This window comes from Pararge aegeria, chromosome 10, assembly GCF_905163445.1.
Source record: "Pararge aegeria chromosome 10, ilParAegt1.1, whole genome shotgun sequence".
In the NCBI taxonomy this organism is placed as follows: Eukaryota; Metazoa; Arthropoda; class Insecta; order Lepidoptera; family Nymphalidae; genus Pararge; species Pararge aegeria.
In genome coordinates, this window is record NC_053189.1 from 7,294,527 (window position 1) to 7,320,589 (window position 26,063).

Sequence of the window (26,063 nt, forward strand, 5' to 3'; positions counted from 1 at the left end):
CACAAGAAAGAGCCAATTTATTATACGTCTATTTCTTAAACGGTAGACATTCCAGAAGGAAGTTATCGCGTCGATTCCGCCTATCGTAAACTTTACTACGTTGAGTCGATAACTTATGGCCGTCCCATACCTTATCGACTCAACACTAACTCGACTCAAATCAAGCATTGAAAAATGAGGTTTATATCATATAACATTAAGCAACCTGTTGTCCACTTGTCAGTTGGCACAAAGAAGAAAAGTTAAACTAATTTGTCCGCACTTTAGTCGATTATCGTTCAAGAAAGTTGTCAGTTATCTTTGTCCACCGGCCTAGCCGCGCCCCCCGGCCAATCAGAAAGCCAAAAATAAGTCAAGGTCACGGTGACCAATTGGTGAAGGCGCTTCGAACGATATTTAATCTGATTCGCAATCTGTGCGTCGATGGTTTAAAATAAATTTACTCATTGTAGTTAGATTTTTATTGAAATTGAATTAAAATCCCGAGCAAGAAATGGCATAAGACTGCAATCATATGGCCATATGAAGATTGACCTTTACCCATTTAAAATAGCATCACTGATTTATCGCCGCAATATACTCTCTTGTGAAACTGGACCCCAAGTCCGTTATTACAGTTCTGTCCCAGTAGTCGTACGACAAAAAAATACTTACAAATATACGTTTATAAATACTAAACAACTTTACACCAACAAGACAATATCGTGGCCTGTATCGTGGATGCTTATTCAAATTTCGTTTACTTTTCGCTTGGTTACCGTAAGTTTATTCATAAGGAATGATCTAAGAGAAAAGCGTGCACTACTGATTGCAAACGAGCTTTTTAAACTATATGTTGCTTATATATTAAATATTTATTTCTTTGTTTTCTCCCTCAATTTGAGTCATCTATCGATCACTGAGACATAATTACAATAGCAGGCATGGGGCTATGGCGTCTGTTTAATAAATAAATAAATAAAGTGAAAAAATAATACTTTAAATGTTCTTCGGTACAGGTTGGATGGGCCTAACGTTGAACTTCTCTTCGGGCTTCCAATCCCACACAACGGGCATGGAGCTATCGTAGTGGTAGCTGTACATTTGATTCGCGATGTGCTTAGCCAGATCCTTTGGCTCGGGGTACACAGACGCAAGACCTGTAATTTAATATATATATGTTACTAAATAATATGCGAATGATACTTCTAAACTACTTAATGGATTATTGTGTATTGGGATGTGTATTTAATAAAATGAAAGATACAATACGACAATTCAAATATAAAATTACGTGACTACCCTTTTAATGCAAAACAAAAGTTTATATTATTGGCGATGGACTGGCGCTTTTAAACGAACAGATACTTGAATTTGCTTACATGAACTGCATCTTTTCCAAAGATTAATAAACAAAGAAAAAACGGAGCATTTCCTGAAGGTTTCCAATAGAAAACGGGTACTTAAAATCCCGATTTAAGAGTTTTATAGATGGACGACAGATTAACTTGCACCATTAAGTGCGTACGGTACGTTCAGTGCCCTTGGCCCGCTTTCAAGTGAAACATGAATCAATTTCAAAAAGCGTAAGAATAAAGATCATTCCGTAAAATATACGTTATTATATTGGGATTAAAGGGTACTTTATGAAACTTTGAAAGTCATTTCTCACTTCGTTTCCTGAATCTAGATAGTTACTGACTCTTAAACAAGTCTGTAAGGAAATATTTACGTGAAAATGCACATAGCAGGATCTGAGGGCCTTCACTTCCATAGGAGGAATAATTAACAATGTTAGTGAATGCTTTTTGTACACGAATAATAATTAATTATCATATCAATTTGTTACTGGCAAAATGACTATGTAAGACCAAGTCATATATAATATAGTGATTCGTTCTCAATAATTATTTTGCAAAGTTTGTATTATATAAATATACTACGACAAAGCTACAAATACTTGAAAATGATGGTCAATCTAACAACTTGGGACTACTTATTCCTACAGCCAAATTAGATCTAATTTATTTTTCCATTATTGTCCTACTTTCTAGCGACATACGGACTTCACACCATCGACTTACAGATACCGTTCTAATAAACTTGACTCTTCAATTAAAACAAAACCTCTTCGCTAGGTTGTGAACAAAATTAAAGTAATACTGGTGGCGTTCTTCCTTCTAACTCTTTGTAATTGACTGGTGGATATTGCGGCCAGCAAAAACTGTCCGGCAATTGGGATTCGTAACAAAAATTGTACTGACACATCTGTATATGCTTTTTGAAATCTTTTGGCTTTGGATACACTGAACCACAACCTATCAAGAGAAATATATTAGAATTTCATATCAACAAAACGCTTTTGAGGTGATCTGACTAGCCTCGTCTACAGTAATGCAATAAATAAGAAAGATTTGTTTGTTAGTTTGCTTATTTTTAATCGATAAACTCGATAATACTCAAACACTTAATAATTCATCATTATAAAGCTATTTTATTCAGAAGTAGCATCGGCTATATTTCATCACAGTAATAATAGGATTTCAGCCTGAAATAATGGTATTTGTAAACCAAGCCAGAAGAAAGAACTAAGAAGGTCCTTCAGGCCAGTTCGCACAGAAATAATATGCTCTAAAAATACTGGTTTTTATTAATTACATTTTAAGTCCGCGTATTTATACCTACATAATCATTATTTTCATAAAATATGAATAAATACAAAAAAAAGAGTAATTTTTAAGACAATCTTATGTAGCTACGGTAAACCTCGTTCTTCAGAGCATGTAATTAGGTCTCTTTGAGTAAAATATCCATGTGTCTTTAATCATGGCGAGTGAAACCGCAGGGAACAGATAATATGACGTAAGAGAAATTCAAACAAATCTTTCGCTACATGTAAAGGAATATAATTTTCGTCAAGTGTTCAACGTCCAGCACGTAACATGCAAACCTAAAAGATTTCTTGGCCGAGTTCAGTAGGTTATTTCGTTTATGAACCCTAAAACAGAACCACCCTACTCGGAAATGTACCTTAGGCCAATCTTGTCTATATTTTTACTTAGCTCACGGAGAAGTCGGAAAGAGAAGAGAATGTGAACAATAATAATAAAAAAAATTCGTTAATCAACCCCGTCCGGGGATGAACACAAGTTACGGAGTATATTTCTTAGGTACAGTGGCGTGCACTTCATACATGCACAAAAGCACTGCCTACCCTAAAATTGATATATAACTCGTATGGGAGGAGGATTTTTGTCGTTTTATGCAATTTTCCTGCTGTATGCATACCCTGGTAGGAAACCCTGTGCACCCCACAGCTTAGGTAACTATTCTAGGATGGATAATGGGAAGAACCCACTGAATTGTACACCTGTCACCTTCGTAGTTCGTGGCATTCATAACTCTAGCTTTCTTTAATTTCAATTCTTTAGCTTGCAATATGTTGCTAAATTATATCAAAGTGTCCGCACTGATCTCTGAAGTCTGTTATAAAATCAAAGTGACCGCACTGATTGCAAGGAATTTAGGAAGTCAATAAAAAAAACTTTTCTCACCCAGACAAAACCGAGCGCCGGAATAACACTTACTGAGCAAATCGCTCGAATGTGCATTTGTTGTCGTAATAATGGACTTTAATGACTACACTAAAAGAAAAATGATGACAAAATGATAACATACCTTCATCATAAGCCATCTTAGCTACTTCAATAGCTATGGCAAGCGATGCCTCCTTCACGTCAGATAGTGGTGGATAAATGCGGCCGATATTCAAATCTTCCTGGCTTACGAAGTTAGCGAGAGTCTGAAAACAAATTAAAAAAATATCTTCATTTTTCTTCTTCCCAAACTACAAATAACAAAGAATGGTTTGTATGGCAATTGTAATATTGAAGTATGATTATATGTACGATACACATATTTCTACTTAGGAATAGTCCCTAAGTAGAAATATGTGTAATAATTTTTTTTATGTCTTCGTGTCTTTTAATCTAAACTCGATATCATCATGATCATCAGGTGTCAACTCCACAAGGCAATAAAAAATTTAGTTCATACTAATTCATTGTCAAACAAATAAATAGTTATGGATGTGGATGTATAATTAGCAGGGCAATATGGAAACATGGATCTTTTTTACAAAATCTTAGGACAGTTACAAAGGATAATAGGAAACAAACACAGTTTTCCGCAATACGCAATGACTCTAGATTCTGCTAACTAACTTTAAAATGTAATGCGAAATCTTCCCGATTTAACGCATCTTTGCAATCATCCTAGGGGTTTTTCGCAAAGAATCGATTAATCCAATAATTATATGCAACATATTTACACACATCCACACATGTATTTATATACCCTTCGGACGAAAAAACTTTAGAGTAACATACCCTCGGATGTCGGAACGATACGATACCGAAGGAAAATAGATATAATTTTAGATATTTTTTCACTTTACTGATAACTTCATACGAAATTTTGTCCACCATAATAAACTTTTGAGTAAAACTTCTAAAATTCTCCCATCAGCTTTAGAGTGTATATTTTATTGTCAAGGATTAAAAATATATTTCAAAACGCGAACACACATAAAAGCAATAGACGATTACAATGTCTGCATGGCGATAACCTTCAACTCATCAGTCATGAAGAATGTTTTGTGTACAAACATGACAACTATGTAATACATAGTAGTCAACCGTTGGCAGCAAAACACTATAGTCATTGCCAAAAGATTTAAAAAAAAAATAGACCAGATAAACAATCAACTTCCGCTGAAAAACTCCATTGCATTGAAGGCCTTATTTTATTTGGAATAAAGGCTATTATTCAAATCAATATATTGCACATCATCCAAAAATTATCTTTATTCCACTCCCAGAATATCGTCCGGTGTAACTACATTGTAGTCATAGTTACTTTTATATATAATGTCGCTATATGTGGGAATTATTTAAATCCACATGCATATCAAATGTCGTATATTAGTGAAATAGTTATATAGACTATTCTTAATCTTATCGACAAGCAATCAATAAATAACACAATCACTTGTGTGGGAAGTGAAGTGAAGTTGTTTTGATTTGCGATGTGTTGATGCTTGCTACTCGTCAACTTATATTACAATAACAAATGTGAAGTTTGGACATTTGAATGTGTGGAAAGTTACCCCAACACGCAGAAACTGCGGAATGAATTAAAAATAGGATAATAACACAGAAAAAAATTTAAGAATTAAAGGCTGAACCGAGGTGCCCAGCCTACGTATAAGCCTAGCGACCTAGCGACCAATCACAAAACACGCTTATGGTTAAAAGTGTCTTGTGATTGGGTACATGTAGGACACAAGCTTGATCACCATTTCTTATTAAGAACTCAAGTTGAAAGCTGTTATCTTCACTTTAATGCAAGGCATTTCTTCAGGACTTGTTCACTGACTGGCAGTGTGTATTTAGTATTTTTTTTATGTTTATGTATTTTTCTCTGTTTTTCTTATTCTATATTGTTCAAGATGTTTAAAAATAAGGTTTAATGAGGTTTAATTTCAATGATAAGAGCGCCAACTCGCTATCAAACTGGCTATCTAGTTTGGCGAGATATTAAATGTAAAGACACTTGTGCTACAAAATGTATGAATAAATAAAAATTAATAAAAAAAATAGTAATGGTTCCTCCAAATCTACCATTATACGGTTGTGAGTAAGATATAGTTGTCCGTGACTAAACTTATAAGAACCGCTAAATAATTTTTACTAGAGAATAAAAAAACGTACCCTGGCAGCGGTCAAGAACATAGTTTCAGGTATATGATGGGTGGCAGTAGCTATAACTCCCAGAGCCACTCCGGGGAATATGTAGGAATTGTTCCCCTGTCCCGGATGGTACTCCTTGCCGTCGTATTGTACTGGCGGGAATGGAGATCCGGACGCGAAGATACAACGACCCTGTTGATAAGTTATAAAATTTGTTACAAACTAGTGTACTATATGAGGACGTACCTACACATAAAAACTCTGTTCAATTGACGGTATGACAATAATTCCGAGACCATGGAATTTACCAAGACATCCAACAGACAAAAAATTGGAATAACTATTATTTAAGTCGATATATTTCATTTTAAATATTAAAAAATCATTAATGAGATGTCATGTGAATTTATTGATACTTTTATTTACAACAATCGTTATAGTATAGAGTCCCACGTCGCTTCTTACAATCATATTAACGGGCATGTTACGTGTGTCTTACGCAAGTCACGCGGGTAACCTAGACCTTGAGTTACATACAACCACAAGATGAACTCGACCGAAATAATTGATAAGGACAAACTGTTTGAAAGCATTAAAAAAATATCTTTGTTTAATGTAACCGCGTTTAAGTCACGGTTAATCCGTTAAAACAATGTTAATCTTATCTAAATAGAAGCAATTCAAACGATTCAAAGTATTGATGAGTAGATTTGATTATCATTAAACCGTATAGTATTAAACGATTATCCAATAGTCTCGGGTGATTGAAGATAACAATATTCTGTATGATAGATTGGTTCAAACGTTCAAAAAGAAGAAATATTTATTTTTAAAAATCAGTTCCGTAACTAGACAAATGTATAGTACGACAAAATAAGCTCACTAAAAGATGGGTGCTGACTCCATTGTAACCGCGAAATTTGTCGTAAATGGACCATTATTTCCTCAACGTTCCTACGTCAAGTAATCCGAGAAGATGAGATTAATTTTCAGTAAAAGGGATCTAAAACTTTTCTATTATATGTTCCGTTGCGATTCCGAAAGATAGACGGTCGAATATGAAAGAATTTGTTTAAGAGTGTTTTGTGTAAGTATTCTACATGTGCTTTTGTTAAATAGGTACTAATCCCGAATCATAACGAAATCCTAAAGCCAAATTAAGTAAACTCACCTCGGTATGATCATAAGCGGCTTGTGCGGTGCACTCGGCTTTGCTTGTTGGGTTAGAGAGGGCAAATATTACTGGCCTCTCGATGTTCTTTGCCATTTGCTTCAGCACAGCGGGAGTAAATGCACCGCCGACAGTAGAGCAACCTAGATATGATATTTAAAATTGAATATTTGCTACACTTATAAATTTACCGCAGAACATTCAAATACCAAAGAATGTACTTAGATAAATGCGACATTTTAACAGTTATTGTATAGACAATGTTATATTTATTGCTCGGTTAGTATATGAGAAATGTTCTTCAATTTGAATGTACTTTTACATTTTATTATCGAGGGTTGAAAACGTTCGGAAAACCGCATAGTTAAACGATAAAGTTTTACAAAAGCCATTTATTTAAAATGTTTTACAATGTATTCTTTACAAAAGACCTTGACCTTGATGTTCGAGACATGAAGAACTCTACACTCACGTAGTTGTCTGGTAGTTAAGCGTAGTCGTATTATAATTTATCCAAATTCTCTTTTTATTCCGTTACAAGTTTTTAATTCCGCTACAAGTATGCCCGAGTATGCTGTCTAAGATGGTAACGGACCAGCCTGTTAGGGCGTTTGGCAGTTATATTAAACCCATACCCTTAATCGGGCTTTTACGCGACATCGTATCGGAACGCTAAATTGCTTTGACGGTAGGAAGGTAACTAGCTACGACCAAAACGAGACTAGACTAGAGAAAATTCGTTTTTTTTTCAATTCCCAAATTACCAGTGAGGTCTTTGAAATGTAAAAAAGAATATGCAAATAGTTGCCTGTGACAAAATTCTCAGATTCTGATATTATTTTTACTTACCAATAAGACAACTAGGTTTAATCTTCGCAATGCAAGTTTCAAAGTCTTTCTCTGGTTCGATATCCTTTCCGAAGGCCTTCGCATGGGCGGGAACACCGCCTTCTCTCCTAGTAGATAGCAGACCGTCTACATCGAACATGTATACTCGTTCCTGAGCTTGCTTTTCTGTTAGACCTTCGGCGACCATTGCAGCAACTGTTAAAGTTGCAATTCCGTTGGCTGCCTGTGGAACGAGTTGAAATCATTAACGCTCCCTATTCATTTCAATATCATTTTCATCTTCATCATCTTCAGCATATTAATGTTCTACTTCTACTAGTGATGTGTGTCTAGCAATAGCAACCACCGACAAACAGACCTACATCCCTATAGACCCACCTTTTGCAATTCATACGTCTAGACCCTAGGCATGGTATTTTGGAGAAATAATTCTTATACAAGGCCTATATGAATTATCACTTATACTTAATTTAGAGGTCGGATACCTAATAAATTTGTTAAACGGTCCTATAGCATTTTATGTGATAAAACAAAAAAAAAATCTAACTTAACTGATTGTAATAAGTTCACATCATAGCATTTGTTGTGAGTGCCAGTTATTAAAATTGTTATAATATTATCTGGGAACTTGATTTTTTTTCACTTGTTACTGTGAACTAATTTGACCTTAGACTCAACTCAACACAGCTGACATTTTGGTTGTCACTGCGTATTTTTTTTAACTTATTATTTCCTTTTTAACTTTTATTTGTTATATGCATTATATGAACAGTTATTTTTTGTAAAAGTATTTATTTTTTGTAAAAGAGGAAGGTAAATGTAAAGGAAATGGAAAGTTTGCCAAATATAGCATACTGATCAAGGCTTAAAGGTATTTTTGAAGTAATGCAATTTATAATTATTTTAATTTAAATTTTATATTATTTTTTTGGAAATTGATGTTATGTCTGTAAATAGAGATAATATTATTATTAGTATCAATAACAAGTGGTAAGACAAAAGTTTTTAATATGATGAATAACTGCTATACTACATAGTACGATTATCTACCTTGACTTTAGGTGAGCGCAATACATGAGAGTTCGAGAGGCGAGGAATCATAAAGGATTTATTGAAAGTCCATCCGTAAAGGGTTATACAATTGACCAGTACCAATACCATTTGTTTTGTTTTTTAAATAAAATACTATTAGGTGAGTTTCCTTGCAGTTTTTATGAATAAAACACCGTAATGTGCGTCAATGCGTGTTACTTGAAAATATTCGTTATCTAATCTTGTAACTTATCCATCATAGCAAATGAACAAAATTAACTCCTTAATTAATTTTAGTTACATTGAACTCGTGTTATATTCCGTAAGCTAGAGATTAAAATAGATAAAAGCAATATAAAAATAACGGCGTTACTGAATTAAAGAGCATTGACACAAGTAAGCACATACAGCAAAGTGATGCTTAATGGGCTACGTATCTTCAGAATGAGGTTTTAAACCCTAAAACTAAACCTATTCTTAAGAAGTATTTATTTCTATTGCTGTAAGCGGTTCTTATAGGTTTACTGGGGACACACACTTCCATTAATTTCGAATATCGAGCTAGTTGGTCCGACTGGTGTACATTTTTATTTACTGTTTACGTTCATACAGGATGTAATTTAGAGTGCCGGAGATTGGAAATTGGCGTTACCTATCTCCATTTTTGGGAGAGCACGTTAAGCCGTCCTGCTTTTTATCCCGGAATAAAGTAAGTCCTAAATGTCTCTTATATGAGAGTTCCAGCGGTGGGAAATAAATAGGCTGAGGATGACAACTAAACAGAGACATTATACTGTGACGAGTGTTGACGGCAGATCAGAATACAGTTGCCCCCCCCCCCCCCCCCCCCTTTCCGGACATACGCGTCCTCTGCGCTACTACCACCATATACTTACTGCGATTACCAACCCGTCTGTCTTCCCAGACCTCCCGGAGAGTACATTTGGATATTGATGATTTGTGATGATACTGACTAACTAGTAATTGTTAAATTGTAAAATAATTTTGTAATAATAGCAACTGCTGAATTCCTTGCCGGCACCTTCCGAACCGGTGGTAGAGTCACTCCTAACAGACACACTTGACGTACATATTAGGTCAGCTTGAAATAAATGAAGTTTTAATTTAAATTTCACTCTTACCGATCCAGCGCCAAGGAAGAAATAGATGTTTTCACTGAGCTTCCTCTTAGTGACCCTGACGGCGGCCATCATACCCGCAACTGCCACACTGGCTGTGCCCTGGATGTCATCGTTGAACGTGCAATACTTGTAGCGGTACTTCGCGAGGAGGCGACCAGCATTTAACAGCGCGAAGTCCTCGAACTGTCGAAGAGAAGTAGAAATAAGGAAAAAATTAACTAATAGCAGTCCGCACAACCGTCGCAGTGCTGAAGTTGGGCGATTGGAATTATGAAAACTTTTTATCTGCACCACCACTCGTGACGAAAAAAAGCCATGATAGCCTACTGGTTAGGACTTCAGCTTCACCTTTGAGGAGGTAGAGTTCAATACCCCGGAACGCACCTAGAATTTTCGAAGTTATTTGCATTTTGAGCAATTAAATATCACTTGCTTTAACGGAGCAGGAAACCTGCATGCCCGAGTGCCCTCCATAATGTATTCGAAGGTGTGGTAAGACCAGTCTTAAGGGCTCGGTTGTAATTACGCATTCAATCGCAATCTAACTATGCCTCATTCACCTGAGGCAAATTGAGGTAGGTTATTTTCCCGAAGTAAACACCATTTAGAGTACGTCTCCGGAATGCATTCTCTATGCCAAATTTAGTTAAGACCGTCGAGGTGAATGATTCAAATATAAATTAAAAAAAAGAAACTCCTAAGAGTGAAAACTAGTGATAATATTAGTTTGGATGTAATAGTTGAGAGCTGTTAACGTAGTTGCAGCTTTTCCTTGTACCTATAGGTACGTGTCTACCTACATTCTCCACTGTTTCAACAGATGCCAAGTCACGAATCTATTAAAGAAGCGATAATAGGTACACGAATGACACGCTAATATAATCATTCTTTGTTTGTTAAAAAGAATGAACAAAGTGTTGACGTACATAGAAAATAACATAAAAGTGTAATGTGGGAACTGAAGAAAAGAAAGAATTATACTTATAACGTTGAAACGTAAGTTGGATTTGAAACAATGTTAAAAATTTGATAAATATGAAGTTATAGAAAATAATGAACGCTCGGCGATATCATCTCTTAATATGCATAGCTACAAAATAATCCGGAATACCGGGGATAAAACCCAGAGAGACAAATTATGTCGAGGACCATATTAAAACTGGTGTAATCTACCATTAACTCACGTTTGCGTCCATTAAAGATAATTTAGAGTGACAGTTAAAATTGTTGTCATTTACCGAATCTATTGTCACTTTAAACTAATAGGTAGCGTGTCAGAAATAGACTAGAAATTATTTGAAGCCTTACTTTAATAAATTACCTAGTTTTTAAGGTATACTGAAGTAGATCGTTTTTTAAGTATTTTTTTCATCTAGTATAGCAAAAAATTCCTCTCGAGCCAACATAAAAGTTTCTTCTAGTATTATATGCATGCACTGAAAATGGATTAGTTATATGATAATAAAGCATTAGGTTTCATAGATAACCCGCTCGGCTAAGAGACGTCTGGCTAGGACTAATCCTCGACCCGTTGCAAATACCATTACGATATTCGAGTTTCATATGATTACGCATATGATGATTAGATACGCTTAAAGGTATTTAAAATTTGAAGTGTGCCAAAGATAATAGTGCAGATAATAATAGCGCATATTCAACAGCGCTAAATAGCATTGAATAATGTTGCCATTATCACATATCATAATCTAAGATATGCTACTACAGGTGATAAGGGGATCTTGTCTTTCATATCTATACCAATGTCACCTTCTATTTACTTCAAAAATAACTTGTTATATAACCAATAACATTTTATACTCAGATCCCGTTGACCCAAGTATATATGGAAAAATGTGCGTGAAAAGCACAATGAGTGTTGGAACGTATAATAAAAAAATATTTATAATTCTGCTAATCATGCGAATCCTAGCTTCAGAATTAATTACTGCTGGAAGTTTAGCGCTGCAATTTAACTAAAAAGATGTTTCAATTATTCCAGTAAAGTTCCAAACAGGCGATAGATTGGATAGGGATTTCAAAATTCCAAGGTCATATGTCACTAGTGGCCAGCGGTGTTCTTCTAGTTGCTTGATGTCAGTTTCCTACAGTGTCTGTAAAATAACTGGAGTGGGGTCTATACCAGCATTTTCCACCACTTTAGCATCTTAGGACTCTATCTATATAACCATTTTCAGGTTCATTGAGCTGTGTGCCCCGCGCATTGTTATATATATTATATTAAATTATAGCAGATACTATTGCACACTAGCGCCAGTTTTCTAAGTTAAGATTTAATAAGGCAATAAAAACAGCACGCAAACTCAAGTATGCGCGGCATTTCCTTCATCGAATCAATAGACATTACTCGATCCAATACGGAAAAAACCTTTCTTACGATCAAATGGCACCTTATCAAACGGTTACATTGGTCTCAGTGATAAAGTTTAAATGATGTCATACTTTAAAATGGCCCGCGATCTACACTCACAATTTATGACAGATGAAAAGCAGTGATAAGAAGGCTTTGAACCCTAATACAGCTGAAGGCCGCAAAGAGAGAAGAAGAGTTTTGTGGAGCAATTTGTGAAGCAAATAAATATTACGATTGCCAACATAAATGTTAAAATGACAATTTTTAGCGTGGGGTATGGATTAAATATCTAAAGAGTGGTAGTTCTTGCACAAAACCAAAACGAAAGAAATCATTGTTAAGGTATTTTCATTGGAGTATATTTCATAAGGTTCACACCCTGTTAAAATATTAAATAAAAAAAAGCGTAATTATTTTTCCACACAAACGAATTAAAAACATTCCAAGTTTACCCCTTTGCGCCGATGACTTTACACGCAAACGGAAGTTGACAACTTAGATCTAGCCATTAGGTCGCTTAATGATCAATTAACTAGGATTGCTTTATGATCTAGCTAGCACGGAATCTTAATAAATACGTCGAAATGTCATGCGATTATTGTTGGCAGTTTTCGCGTCTTGCAGAGTCAACGTCAACTCTCTCCCCAATTTGCGTGTCGATAACAGTGTTATACATTTTACCCCTAGCGTTAAGGATTTAGGTCTAACTATAGACAGCTCTCTCAATTGGTGCAATCAGGCCAACGAAATATTACGTCTTACGGAACTCTCCATTCTATGATGCGGCTCAAACACTGTTTTACCAGTCAATACCAAAGTTCACTTAATGAACTTGATATTTCTGCCTATGCTGGATTATGGTGACACTTGTTATCCGGACCTGAATGAGGAGCTGCTCAATAAACTTGAGCGACTGCTGATCACGTGTATACGGTTCATCGGCAGCATCGCTCTCAGTTCAAGTGGCTCCCTATACGGGCCCGCAGGCAAAATAGGACTTTATCCACCCTGTTTGCGGTTCTGACTGATCCTCTCACACCTATGTGTGTACCTTAAAAGCCAATTTATGTGGAAGGCTGTAGCCTGTGATCCCAGTCTGCGCTGCTTTAATAGTTTGCTACTGTCTGTGCCTGCTTACAATGGTTTTATGTCAGTCTCTTTTATTTTAGAAGCAGTTCGGCTGTGGAACGAGTTACAGTAGTCGATAAGAAGAACAACGACAACGACAACCGAAAAGAGCCCCTTCTAGACCCTCGTTTAAGAGACTGGTCATGGAAACCTCTTAAAAAGGTTTGAGTGACACAGTTTTCCGCAGCGTAAGCACTCTTGTCTCCACGTTTTCTTTGCACGCCTTTATTTATATATTTTCATTTGTAAATACACGTTCGCACGTATGTCTATAAATTGTATATATTAAAATACATACTATACATATATTTTTTTTTTGCTCACTTCCTAATGTTTTTGGCCACACCCTCACTCGTTTTTCTCGCACGTCCAAAGATTAGCTGGTAGAAAATACTTTAGCATTAAGTCCGCCTTTTGTAAACCGTTTTATTTCATTGTGCAATAAAGTGATAAAAAAAAAGAAGTTGACATGTATAAAAACCCGGTTGAAAATAAAAGACCGACACACGCATAGTACCCACGCTACGCGACGCGTACCTGATAAAGTGACAGGAGTCACATGATTTATTATTTTGCATGCAATGTTACGGGCTGTATCTGATTTCTTTCAGTAACATCTATGGCAGTGGATTACTCAAAAACAATTAGGTTTTCAATATCACAGATAATCCTCAGAGACAGTACATAATGTTCCTCTAAGGCCTGTAAAGTATTATTTCGGTTTTCATTTACACGTTGTCTAGTTAAAATTAGTATATGGTTCTTAAGCTATAGAACGTACCATTTCAAAGGAGATAATATTCATAGTAAAAAGGAATGCATTGCGATCTCAAATACCTCATACAAATAAAATGCAATTAGAACACTGGGCTTCTTGTTCTTCGAAGTCTGAAAGAATCATTAATAATAAAGTGTGATTAGAACTAACCTGCAAAAGTGTATTCTGTCCGTATCTCTGAACACATGCCTCCATAAATTCGTCGATAAACTCGTCATACTCCTTGCCTCTCACTCGTTTTTGGCGCAAACCAATATAAAGTGGATCTTCCAGCAAATCCTGTGAAATAAAACTAAAGAGAATAATAAATTCTTTCAATTTCTTGGATAGTTTTTGGCCATATTCCATTACCTAATTTGCATATCATTACGCATACTTTATTTAGTGAGCCAATCAATTCTAACAGAATGTTTTTATCTTCGTATACTCATCAATACTTTTCACGTGTCTCAGTCCATCTAACTAGATTGGCAATATTAACATCGTTTCTGCCAATTCAAAACTGTACATTTGTATTTTTGATGTATACCTACTACCATTTACCACCAAAGTAAATCGATATGCAATACACGGGCGGCACTAGAATGGTCATTGAATAAAAATAAATGACCGAAATTTTCCGTAAGCTAAATTCTTTGGGACATCGAAACGATACGTCAGCATATAAAAAGGTCGCTCCAGATTCATTTTCATGCCAATTTGCATCAAAGATATTTCAACTTTAATGTGGTTAAGAGTTATATGTGACTGCCAAGTACTGTAAAACTCGTTGAAGCTAATTAATTCTATTTTATCTAATAAGAAAAGCCTACGGCCACACCATCCAACAATGCCCTTCTTCATATCTATGACCGCCTCCAGAACTCGTCACAGATAAGAGTAGGAAGGACATGAAGAATGAAGTTCTTCTTACTGACAATGTCACCTGGTGGAGATACACGGATTGACGAGATAATTTGTAGACATAACTCTGTCGTGGCGCGCATCCTGCCACTTTTGGTCATCGAGTTATGTACGTTCTTTTGACGATTTTAATCAAGTGTTATTGATCATAACCGAGGCTGATGGCCAAACGTGCGCTTCAAGGCACGGGGATAATAAATAATAAATAAATAAATAAATATACTACGACAATACACAAATCGCCATCTAGCCCCAAAGTAAGCATAGCTTGTGTTATGGATACTAAGATGGCTGATGAATAATTATACGAATAATATACATAAATACTTATTATATATAGATAAACACCTAGACACTGAAAAACATTCATGTTCATCACACAAACATTGTCCAGTTGTGGGAATCGAACCCACGGCCCTGGCTCAGAAAGCAGGGTCGCGGCCCACTGCGCCAATCGCCCGTCAGACACCGCCAATTCCTAACTCCGCTGTGATACTGAGATTTTTATAACCAAAAACACAGTAATTTTTTGACCTGACTCTGTATTCGAATCAGTTCATGCGTAATTGAACATAACCGCTAGACCAAAGAGGAAACAAACAATAGTTTAGTTTTGCACAAAGTCAATGTCCATTTTATAATGAGTTTCCTAGCGCACGGGCTATAATTTGCAACATGTAGCCGGAATAGACTGTCAAGGCAATGTTAATACTCTGAAATATATTATAAATTCGCTTGTAACAATATAAAAATAAGAACTAATACCTGATTCTCAGTCCCAACGTCCAAAGTGATGGGTAAACATTGATGTGGCTTTATACCCGCCAGTGCGGTGTACAAAGACAGCTTTCCTACGGGTATGCCCATACCGTACGCACCCAGGTCACCCAGACCGAGAATACGTTCACCGTCTGTGAATACTATCGCACGGACGTCTGGTTCGGGCCTAAAAAGTTTCACTTACTATAAGGATTATATAGGTTGTTTACAAGTACAGAAATAACATTTAAATAAGCATATAAGAGTGACGTCTTTGGAATAATAAGCACATTTGCATGTACAATATTATAATATGGCATGTACAGTTAATTTTCCAATCGATAGAAGCACTTCATACGTGCGCAGAACCAATGCCTACCCTAACTGTTTCAAGACCTACGATAGGAAGATTTTTCCACTTTTTGTCATATTTCTGCGTTGTGTTCAAAAACCCTATTCCACGCCACATAGAAGATATACAAACTGACAAATACAGTTGCCTTTTTTCTAGTAAAATTGTCAAAACGTCACTTTTATTCCTCAGATGTATGAAATCATTATATTTTAAAAAGATAAAATATTATAAATAATTTTAAAAAGATAACTCACCAGTTTTTGAGAATGTTAAATATATGCCCTTTATCATTGATAGTGATAAAGAGACCTCTAGGCCTTCTGTAGATGAGACCGAATCTTTGGCAGGCCAGGCCTACGGTGGGTGTGTAAACAATGGGCAAATACTTCTCCACATTCTCGGACAACAGGCGGAAGAACAGCTTCTCATTTCTGTCCTGCAAATAAACGAATCAGCTATAGATAAAATCAAGTATCTGTATTGCATAATTGAAAATTTAATATAAAAATAAAATTTTAAACAAAATCAGAATAAAATCAAAATTAAAACAGTAAATTAATTCCACCATATGTGCGACACCCTGTATATGTATTGGCATGTGCACGTATTCAAGCGGTCGACAATAAGTAATATCTATGTCATGGCTATAGAAAGAAAGAAGAATTATTATTATGTTTAAATGTGGCAACTTTTGCACCATTTTCAAGTAGTAATACTGCAAAAAAATATTTTTATAGCGCGACTGAAACCCTGGTAGCTTTAGTTTGAACTTAGCATAGCTTTAATTTTAAATTTAATATTTATTGTTACATCGCCTAACGCAAAGTACAAAACTTAGTAAAGATCGCTAGTCTTCTATAAGTTTTTTTTAATAACTATAGTTTTGTGTTTAGCGTGTACTATACACTTAACAAGTGCGATATAACCTTTTTATAAAGTTAGGTCTTAATGTCAAATTATGCTGCTGATTAGTGAGTTAATTTAAAATATCAAACTGAAACTGTGTCTGTATTTAAATATATACAGACATCGAACGCACATATGAATGTACTACTAGGTTAATCTTTCTGTACATAAGTCCTTTATGAATAATATACATAAAATTAATTCGAACGGGAAAGAAGGATAAAACAAAACTAAGAATGACTCGTTAAATGGAGGATAGAATTTGCGTAATAAAACCTCAAAGCATATGGGAAATGAACCGATATTATACATAAAAACATTCTTTAATTTATTGATGACGAAGTTATCTGCATCATTTAGTTAAAGCATTATTTTTTTGACGCTATGCTGGGATATCATTTCAAGCTATTTCTATCAGAACTGAGCAACCTTTATCCTTCTTTGTCCCGTTCCATGCAAAGAAGAAATACCCCGCAAAGGCATGCAACAGACACTCATGCAATCGATTAACTAAATATATCACTGTATACGTCGCATATAGCCGGATGGAGGGTCGCAATTGTAATTTAGAGCTGGTACTTACTTAGTGATTTAGACGGAAGACAAGACTTATCAGTATTTCCCAAGCTTAATAAATAAAGGAAAAAACCGCATCACCGCATGCACCCCACATCTGTTCTCTTATCGAAACTTGAGTACCGAAGAGAAAAAAACTAAATTCATTAAATCAAATGGTACCTTTAGGCTGGTTAGTCACCTGTAACTCGACGAGGTAAAGGTATTTGTTGAGATTGTCCTCGTATCTATCTATTGATATTCTGCATATATCGAGCTGCTCTTCTTGTGATTTGAACTTGGCCGCCAAAAGCCCGTGAATGCCAAGCGCTTGTCGTTCTTCTAATGTAAATGCGAGACCCTAAAAATTTAAAGCTGATTAATAATATTAATTGAAGATCACACGACCCGAAATGAGCTCTCGAAGACTTATACAAAAGATCAAAATTCCCAAAAGCGAATTTTACTTATTTCAGCTTAGCACTTACGTCGCACATAGTATATGTAGCTGAAAATAACTAGAGAAAAATTTCGAAAATGCTGCTTTAATATCATTCCCAATTTTACTATGACGTAAAATGAAAAATATTACTGGCGTTCATGTATATTTTTAGAATTTACGATCTATTCCAGGACTATATTAATCCATCACACTTATAATTGGCAACCATAACAAAACAAATTCCACTTTCCTTTGAACACTCCACCATAAAATTACAACTCACACTAAAATTGCAGTAGGTACAGGCTTCTGAAAAACGGCGATATCTAATTTCAGATATCTTTGTGTTGTGTTCGTTTTATTTAAGTACCTGGCTGTAGAAATTTACTTTTAATTTGATCATGTTGATAATTAAGCCGTACCTTGTTAAGGCGAGGGTCCCTGAGATGGTCGATACCCCGCACCATGTTGGGGCAAATGATATTCCCGGTGACTTCGTGGTAGTTTCGACATTGCGATGAGGGCTCTAGGAGCGCGGGACATTTCGTTAATGCATACGCTAGCGCCCGATTAGGGGGTAAAGCGTTGGAACATCTGTAACAAAGGATACAACTGACTCAAACGCGATTTTATTTTTGTTCCTGATTTTTACACGCCCTTGAGGCTAGAGGTTGATCGACAATGGGCGGTAATTTCTAGGACATATTCCGGGCATGCCCTGCGAAGTGTTGGTTTGTAAATAGTCGATGGTTTTCTACTCAACATCAGGTGGGCCACCTGATTAATTGTTACCATAAAAAGAGCTACTTTAGAAGCTCTTTTGAATTATAAATTCTGTCTTTTACTGTGTGCGGAGGGTAAAGATTCTACCGAGAAGAAGCAAACAAGGAAATAAGCAGGTCCTCTTTCCAACATTTTTTTAGTTATTTTGTCTCGTGTCAGATGACAACGGAACTGCTTACAACTAACCTTGTCATCTATAACATCTTTATAGCGTTCATACGAATGCCAATAAGTTTCTCGTGATCGGTAATCGATACAGACAGAACGTGTAAACAATCGCCTTAATAATGGTGGTGTCCACTTGGCATTACAATTTAATTTGTTCAGTCTTTCTCTCGCGGTAGGAATCCAACAAGGTAATTTAACTTTAAAATTAGTTTTTTAGTTCAGCAAAGCAGTCTAAACCGGAATCGCAATTAGCAAGTCGCACGTGACTTTGACTATTACCTACCTCAAAGTTGTCTAGTGCCAATCTTGAATGCTTAGGTAAAGTATTCCCTATTGACACGTTTTATAAAATTTCTAAATAGGTGACTATAATGTAACATCGTATAATGCTCAATGCAAAATGACTAGATCATTACACCACGGTTGATTACAGAAGATTTATCTAGTGCATAAGTCCTGGCTTATTTTATGAGTAAAGTAGTGTTTTATGTAGAATTCTTGGCATCCACAAAAGTTGTGTGGTAAAAGTTTATTAGAAATAATAAGTTTATGCAGTCCTTGATTACTAATGACTTGGCGCAGGCAAAAACTTATCATTTCATTAAGGGCTTTATTTTTAATTTGAATCATGTTTTTTAATATTTTTGAAGCTTTTGAGAAAATGATTGCAGGTCAGATTTCAGTCTTTAACTTCAAATATACGATTCAACAATCTTTTAAGCTGTATAATATTATGTAGATTAAGAGCAATAACCTCCAAACTGTCATTACGTCTAGCGCGCTACATAGTAAACTGGCAAATACCCAAGTAACCTGTCATAGAATACCAACGACCGGTTCTAACCGAGCGATATGAGAAGACAATATGAAGAGTTTCGTGCATCTATAACCTGACTGTTAATCTAAAGTGTTAAAAAATTAATTTCCTATAAATTATCTTAGTCCACCAAAAACGCAGAAGTTCTTATTTTGATTTTACCCCTTCCGTTTTATAGTTTATTCAACAAGCTTTTAAGACTCAAGCTGATGCTATAACGTAGCCAAGGTTGTCCTATATCTCACTCACTTGCGAAATCCAAATTGGCTGAAGAAGTTTCAATAGGGGAACAAGTGATTACAAATCTCTGCTACGCTGAAGTAGGGGAATTCCTCAAACGATAGCATAGAATGCATAGAATTCATAGACTCAATCAATCGTAATATTGATCAATGCATAGTTTTTAGTTGATAAGAAACAAATAATTAAACAATCAACAAGAAGCAACGAAAAAATTGTGTTCGGCTACTAATTTAAGGATTATCTACCTCGGTTCTGTTGTCACTAACAATGAGAGTTAGGAGATTGAGAACAAAATACGCTGTGCTATATATTCAAATATATACTCAAAATATACGTCAAGCTAAAAATTTGTTAGATTAGAACCAGTTATCACGCTCTTCATCAATATAAGGTACTGAAACCTAATCGGGGTGTACAATATTGAGTGTTCTTGCAATGCTGATAATAAAATAACGTAACCCCTAGCCTTGGACACTACTATGACGGCCCTACACGTATTTTGAAGATGGGCAATCGTTAATTCTGTGGTTTCTTACGTCAGCACGATTCCAAAATAATGCAAGCACAAAATAATTAATTTATACTTTATGATGACATTCGCAGTTTTAATCCTATCTATGATAAATCGCAGCTAGCCAATTTACTAAATCATTTAGAAGAAAAGCTATGTTATGTAGCAAGGCGATTTTAGGATATCAGCTACCTAATCGGCGAATAAACGCATACTTTCAGCACAGGCCATCCCACCCCGCGCAGGTTGAATCTGCGCGGTAAAATTTTCGACCCAATTCTTGCTTGAATTTGCGACCTTCATGACGAAGCTATAATTTCTGGGAATTGTATTATAGATGAAAATGTATGCATATTAGTTTAGATTACATTACAAATCGGCGTTACTTTTCTTAGGTTCATGACGTTCAATGAACGTTTAGCAGAAAAATATATTTTTTTTTTTCAATTTTAGACGCAAAACCACGCAGATAACCGGACTCATTTAGTATAGTTCATTGCAAATTCTAAATCTCCTGAGAAACTCAAGCTAAAACGCGGAAGGAACTTATATTGGAGGATCTCTGTATTATTGTAATTCGAAGAATGAAAGGTACAGGCTAGTCATGTGGTCGCAGATTACAGGAACTTTCCGTTGTTTTAAGTTACTTTAATATTTTGGATACTTTATAGTTTCCATCTTATTTGATAACGGACCGTAACAACCAGATCTGAATTGGAATCACAAAGATGGATGATGTGGAAGCCGGAATCGATATCAAATGATACCAACACGCGACGTACAAGAATGAAAATCAATACCCCATTCAATGACAAAGTATTCAAACCTATATTTGCAGTATTGACCTTCGTAACTACGTTAGCTATAGCCGTCATAACTAATGCGATATTACCTACGATAAAGTGGCGTTTCCGTAACTGTTTTCATTTAAATTAGAGCACCCGTTTTATTTCAATGTGTCGACATTCGTTTAAACGAAGTGCTATTTGGAATTGCAATTAAATAATGAAGTACGTAAGCAATGAATAACTATATTTGCGAAATAGAGGAGTGCACCACACCTTCAATAGAACTCAGAAGTGGGATCAAAATTCAACGATTGCAAGGAACATAATCGGGATATTTTCTTTATTTTTAACAATGCTTGGAATTAGTAGGTAGGTTTGTAGGTCTCAAAGACGATATTCACTACATTAATTTTCGTTTTCGTAGCTCGATCTAAAGATACGGCTTACATTTGCTATCTACTTAAAATGTATACAACATTATCAACTGTTTTAAGTTATTGCCCATCTAACCTTGAGAGTTCCTACTCGAAGGCACAGAGTAAAGTTAAAAATATCCCCCAGACTAGAGGGTAAGTATAGTTCCTACTTTATGTTTGAAGCAATCCACGCACCTAAGCTTAAATAAATACTTATCTCAACATCGATACAAGTTTCTACTTCTTTAATTGAGATAATTGTAAAATAATACATTCGCGTATGTACGAATGAGACAGTTTGTCTCATCAGAAATTCAAATTCACTGAACGCAAAATAGAAGCGCTATGTTGGAATTATCTCTAGGGGACCGTTAGTCAGAGTCCGTAGGAGAAAGACATTGAGGTTGACATGTTCACTATTGAACAAACCATTTGATAAAATAAAAAAAGCAATGTCCGTAGGAGAACAAGGGTCTGTCACACGACCGCTGGACATTTAGGCAGACGCGTTCTGGAGTGGAGCCGCGGACCGGGTGAGAAAGGCAGAATGTAGCAACGCACGTTATGTTCAGCATTAGACACTTGTAGGCTATTGATGATGAACGAATTGAGCCTTGTGACTGCAATTTGTGACGTCAAACGTGAGTTATTGTTTGTGTCAAAATTGATTGTTCAGCCATATAGAATAATGTCCGAGAGAGCAACTTTATGCAAGCATGAGGCATAATGTTACACTATGCAGAAAATATGCAAATAGTTATACTATTCATATGTAATTAGATATAATCAGCAGACTATTGAATACATGAGCTACATAAATCATGACCTAGAGTATGAAAATGTTTCGCGTCATAGGAAACGCACTATTTTTTATATGGAGTTTATGTTTAACTGACTATTCGCGACGTCCAAAAAGAGTTAAGGGGTCTTCTTCTTGCATAAATATAAAATAAATTTACGTGTTTTCTATCTTCTATAGTCAGTTGTCCAGTAATAGTCAATATATGAATTTAAAATACTTGTGAAATTATGTACATATAGAAGTAGCTGTACCTACTTCTTTATGGTTCATGCCAATAGATATGGGGTATTAGTTTCAGCATTCCTATGAATCAAAATGTCTCCAGGCTTCCAATGTTTATTGAAAAACGCCCAGCAAATTAATAATATTCAAATAAGCCTGATGTTTTGTCTTAGACGAAAAGTTATTAATTATTCACAGCTAATGCAGAGTTTTTATGTAAAGCAAAATAAAGTCGGAAAAATCTTATTCTTATCTTATTACGTGTCTCAAATAGTACCAACTCATTTATTGTAGCTCAACTTCTGCACCTTGCCATGCTTACACCCATAAGATGGTGGTTGGCAGCCACAGTTGCAAGCTGTTTGTTAAATATATCTTTGATAATTATATTTATCACACAAAAGATGGTTAATTTTATTTGCATACTGTTCTAGAAATAGATCTTGCATCATATTAAAAAAATTGGATTGACCACTCTTAAATAAATTAAATTATTAGCTAAGGTAATTTAAATGTAATTTAGGATATTATTTTAAAATACTTAGTTACAAGCCAGAAAACAATCTTAAAATTTAAACATTTTTACATTATTATTTTTATTGATTTTGTATATGAGTGACCGGTTGCATCCCACACAAACTTGCATTGGAGCAGTGTGGCAAACCCTCTCTTCTTTGCTAGAGGATGCCTGTTAGATCCCCTGAAGTTGGTAATTAATAGACAAGAGAATATTGTTAATGGTAACTTATATCAATAGCTGACATGTCAAGAAATCTGTACATGATGTTTAAAGCACAGAAACATTCATTAGCTACCTTACAAGATATTATTTTTAATAAAAGTCTAGAAGTTCTATCTCCTATTTTGAATCTATCTATTCTTTCTTGATTAATTTGTTATTTGACATTGATTAATATTTAATACATTATTTACTCAACATTGCCTTCATACATTATATACCTAATAATTCATTGAATAACTCCTTGCCAAGAAACAGCATCTACAAGTATCAGGTCAATCCAAAACTGGGTCATTGGTCACACCAATGTAGTTGTAAATACATACTTTCATTACATTTATAGCATTATAGTATTACATATTGTTATATACTTAAATAGACTTCAGTATACAACACAAACAAATACAGTGTAATTTGGAATTGTTATTTATACATAATATTATAATTTTACTTTAACTATTAAACAAACAAAGTTAACCTAAATAAATTCCACACATATTAATCTCACCTTAGTTAATGAACTTTATTATGACTACTTATATTAAGTTATTTGACTAACACAAGTAGTTATTTTCAGATTTGCTGCCAAAATAAAGTAAATTAGGTCATCTCAAAAGTAGGTCATACTTACAAAAGCCAGCCAATGCCTGCTGTAACATTATTTAATAACCAATATATAAACCAAGCTAATATTTACAGGACTGTGTTATTATTTAAACTATAAACTATACTTATTAACTAACAAATGTTTTACTAAAACTCAGTATTTCAATTTTAACTTCTAACTAATGATGAGGTAACTTTAATTTATACTTTCGTCAGGAAATTGTGAGCGATGAATTAAAGCTACCTATAATACATAAATTACGAATATGAATGCGTCAATTTTCGCAGAATCCTGATATAATTTCTGAACGCACGAGATCAATAGAATACGCCGAAAGTTTGGAGTTCACCTGAGAAAGATGTTACGCTTCCGAGAAACCTTAGCGTTATAATACTGGATACTGTTCAGAGGAATATCTCACTTATTGTTATTCATGAAAAGCGTGGAAAGTGTTTTTTTTCTAAAATTATACCTATCTCTTTTTACCTATGGGAAAATAATAACGGGATAGAAATATTAAATGTTTAATTAAATATGGAAACATGCCTCAATATCGACGTACTACAACTCTGTGCGAGCGGCAGCCTAGAATTTCTTTTCAAATTGAATAAAACACAGGTGACACGTTATGTAAACTCCAAAAATAAACGAAATGTTACTTACATCAATGACCTGGGAATACTGGAAAACATTTTAAATATTTTTCATCTACGTAATCACGAGCCGAAAGATAAACAATTCACTGGCAAAAACTTATTTTTATAATGTTTTATCGTACTCCATGTGTATTGAGCCACTTTACGTGAATTTCGCAGCCTGATTATATTTGACTGGCTGACGCACGGCTGCCCATTGACGGCTGTCGGAAATATCGGAATTGAAAAGACTGACAGTTAAGACGCGCAGCGTATAGAGTAAAATTCTTAATACTCATTACAATGAGGATACAAACTGATTTCCATTGCAAAAATACGTTTTATAAAAAATTCTATATAGTAAAATGTTTTTTTTCGTTATTATGTAGGTTGTTACATAATAACGAAACGTAAAATGTTGCTAGTGATGTCAGTAAATTTCATCACTTGTAAAAATACCATGAAATATTCTAAAACAACGATTGTAGTAGGACTGGAAAAGTAGTTTCGCAATTACATTGTTAATATTACGCTATCCTCAAGAAAACCATTTAGACATTTCATTTATTATCTCGTTGTAAAATAATAGAAAGTAGCACTATTTTGTTGTGAAATATTTATAGGCGAGGGTAAACCTGATGGTTGGCGTGGCGATACATGCCGTGGCGACGCCTCGCTACGCCATATGTACTATACGTAGTCCATATCATATCATCCATATCATTATGCCTATAAACTCACACTTTGCTGACATGTTGTTTAATATCATCCCCAATATCATATAATTTTGAATGGACCGGTACACCTTGAGGTCCTGCATTAAATAATAACTTAGCTATCCTCTTTAGGTTTTGCTCTAAATAGACCACCACACCTTGGCTTCATACATACACAACTTAGTAGTACCTAAGTAACAAAAGCTAAAAAACTAGTTGACGAAGTTCTGCCAAACTATCAAATTGTTTACCGCCAGATGTGCTGCCATTAAGTACAAACATAGACGGTAAGCCAACACTGAATTACGATTTGATTTACCATTCCACAAAAGTTTTCAGTAGTATAAAGCCACTTTAAAATACATACCTGCTTATTTATAAAGGGAAGTAGGTACTTATTAAATAGTACCTACATTAGCACCTGATGTTATTTTTCATTACATGCATTTTTTCACTCTACAATAAAAAAAACAAACAAATTTTTAGAAACATGCAA

At 35.0% G+C, this 26,063-nt stretch overlaps 1 protein-coding gene across 1 annotated transcript; it reads right to left on the reverse strand.

The window, feature by feature from the left end:
- Positions 1-25,064, reverse strand: LOC120626694 (NADP-dependent malic enzyme). Its single transcript, XM_039894321.1, has 12 exons — positions 24,880-25,064; positions 18,543-18,714; positions 17,881-18,039; positions 16,472-16,653; positions 15,869-16,049; positions 14,351-14,479; positions 9,924-10,106; positions 7,750-7,972; positions 6,901-7,043; positions 5,751-5,921; positions 3,658-3,781; positions 1-1,139 (listed from the first exon to the last, which is right to left on the reverse strand). Exons 1-12 carry the CDS (start codon positions 24,906-24,908, stop codon positions 979-981), a joined length of 1,857 nt encoding a protein of 618 aa, XP_039750255.1. The 5' UTR covers positions 24,909-25,064; the 3' UTR covers positions 1-978.
- Positions 25,065-26,063: the final 999 nt, after the last annotated feature.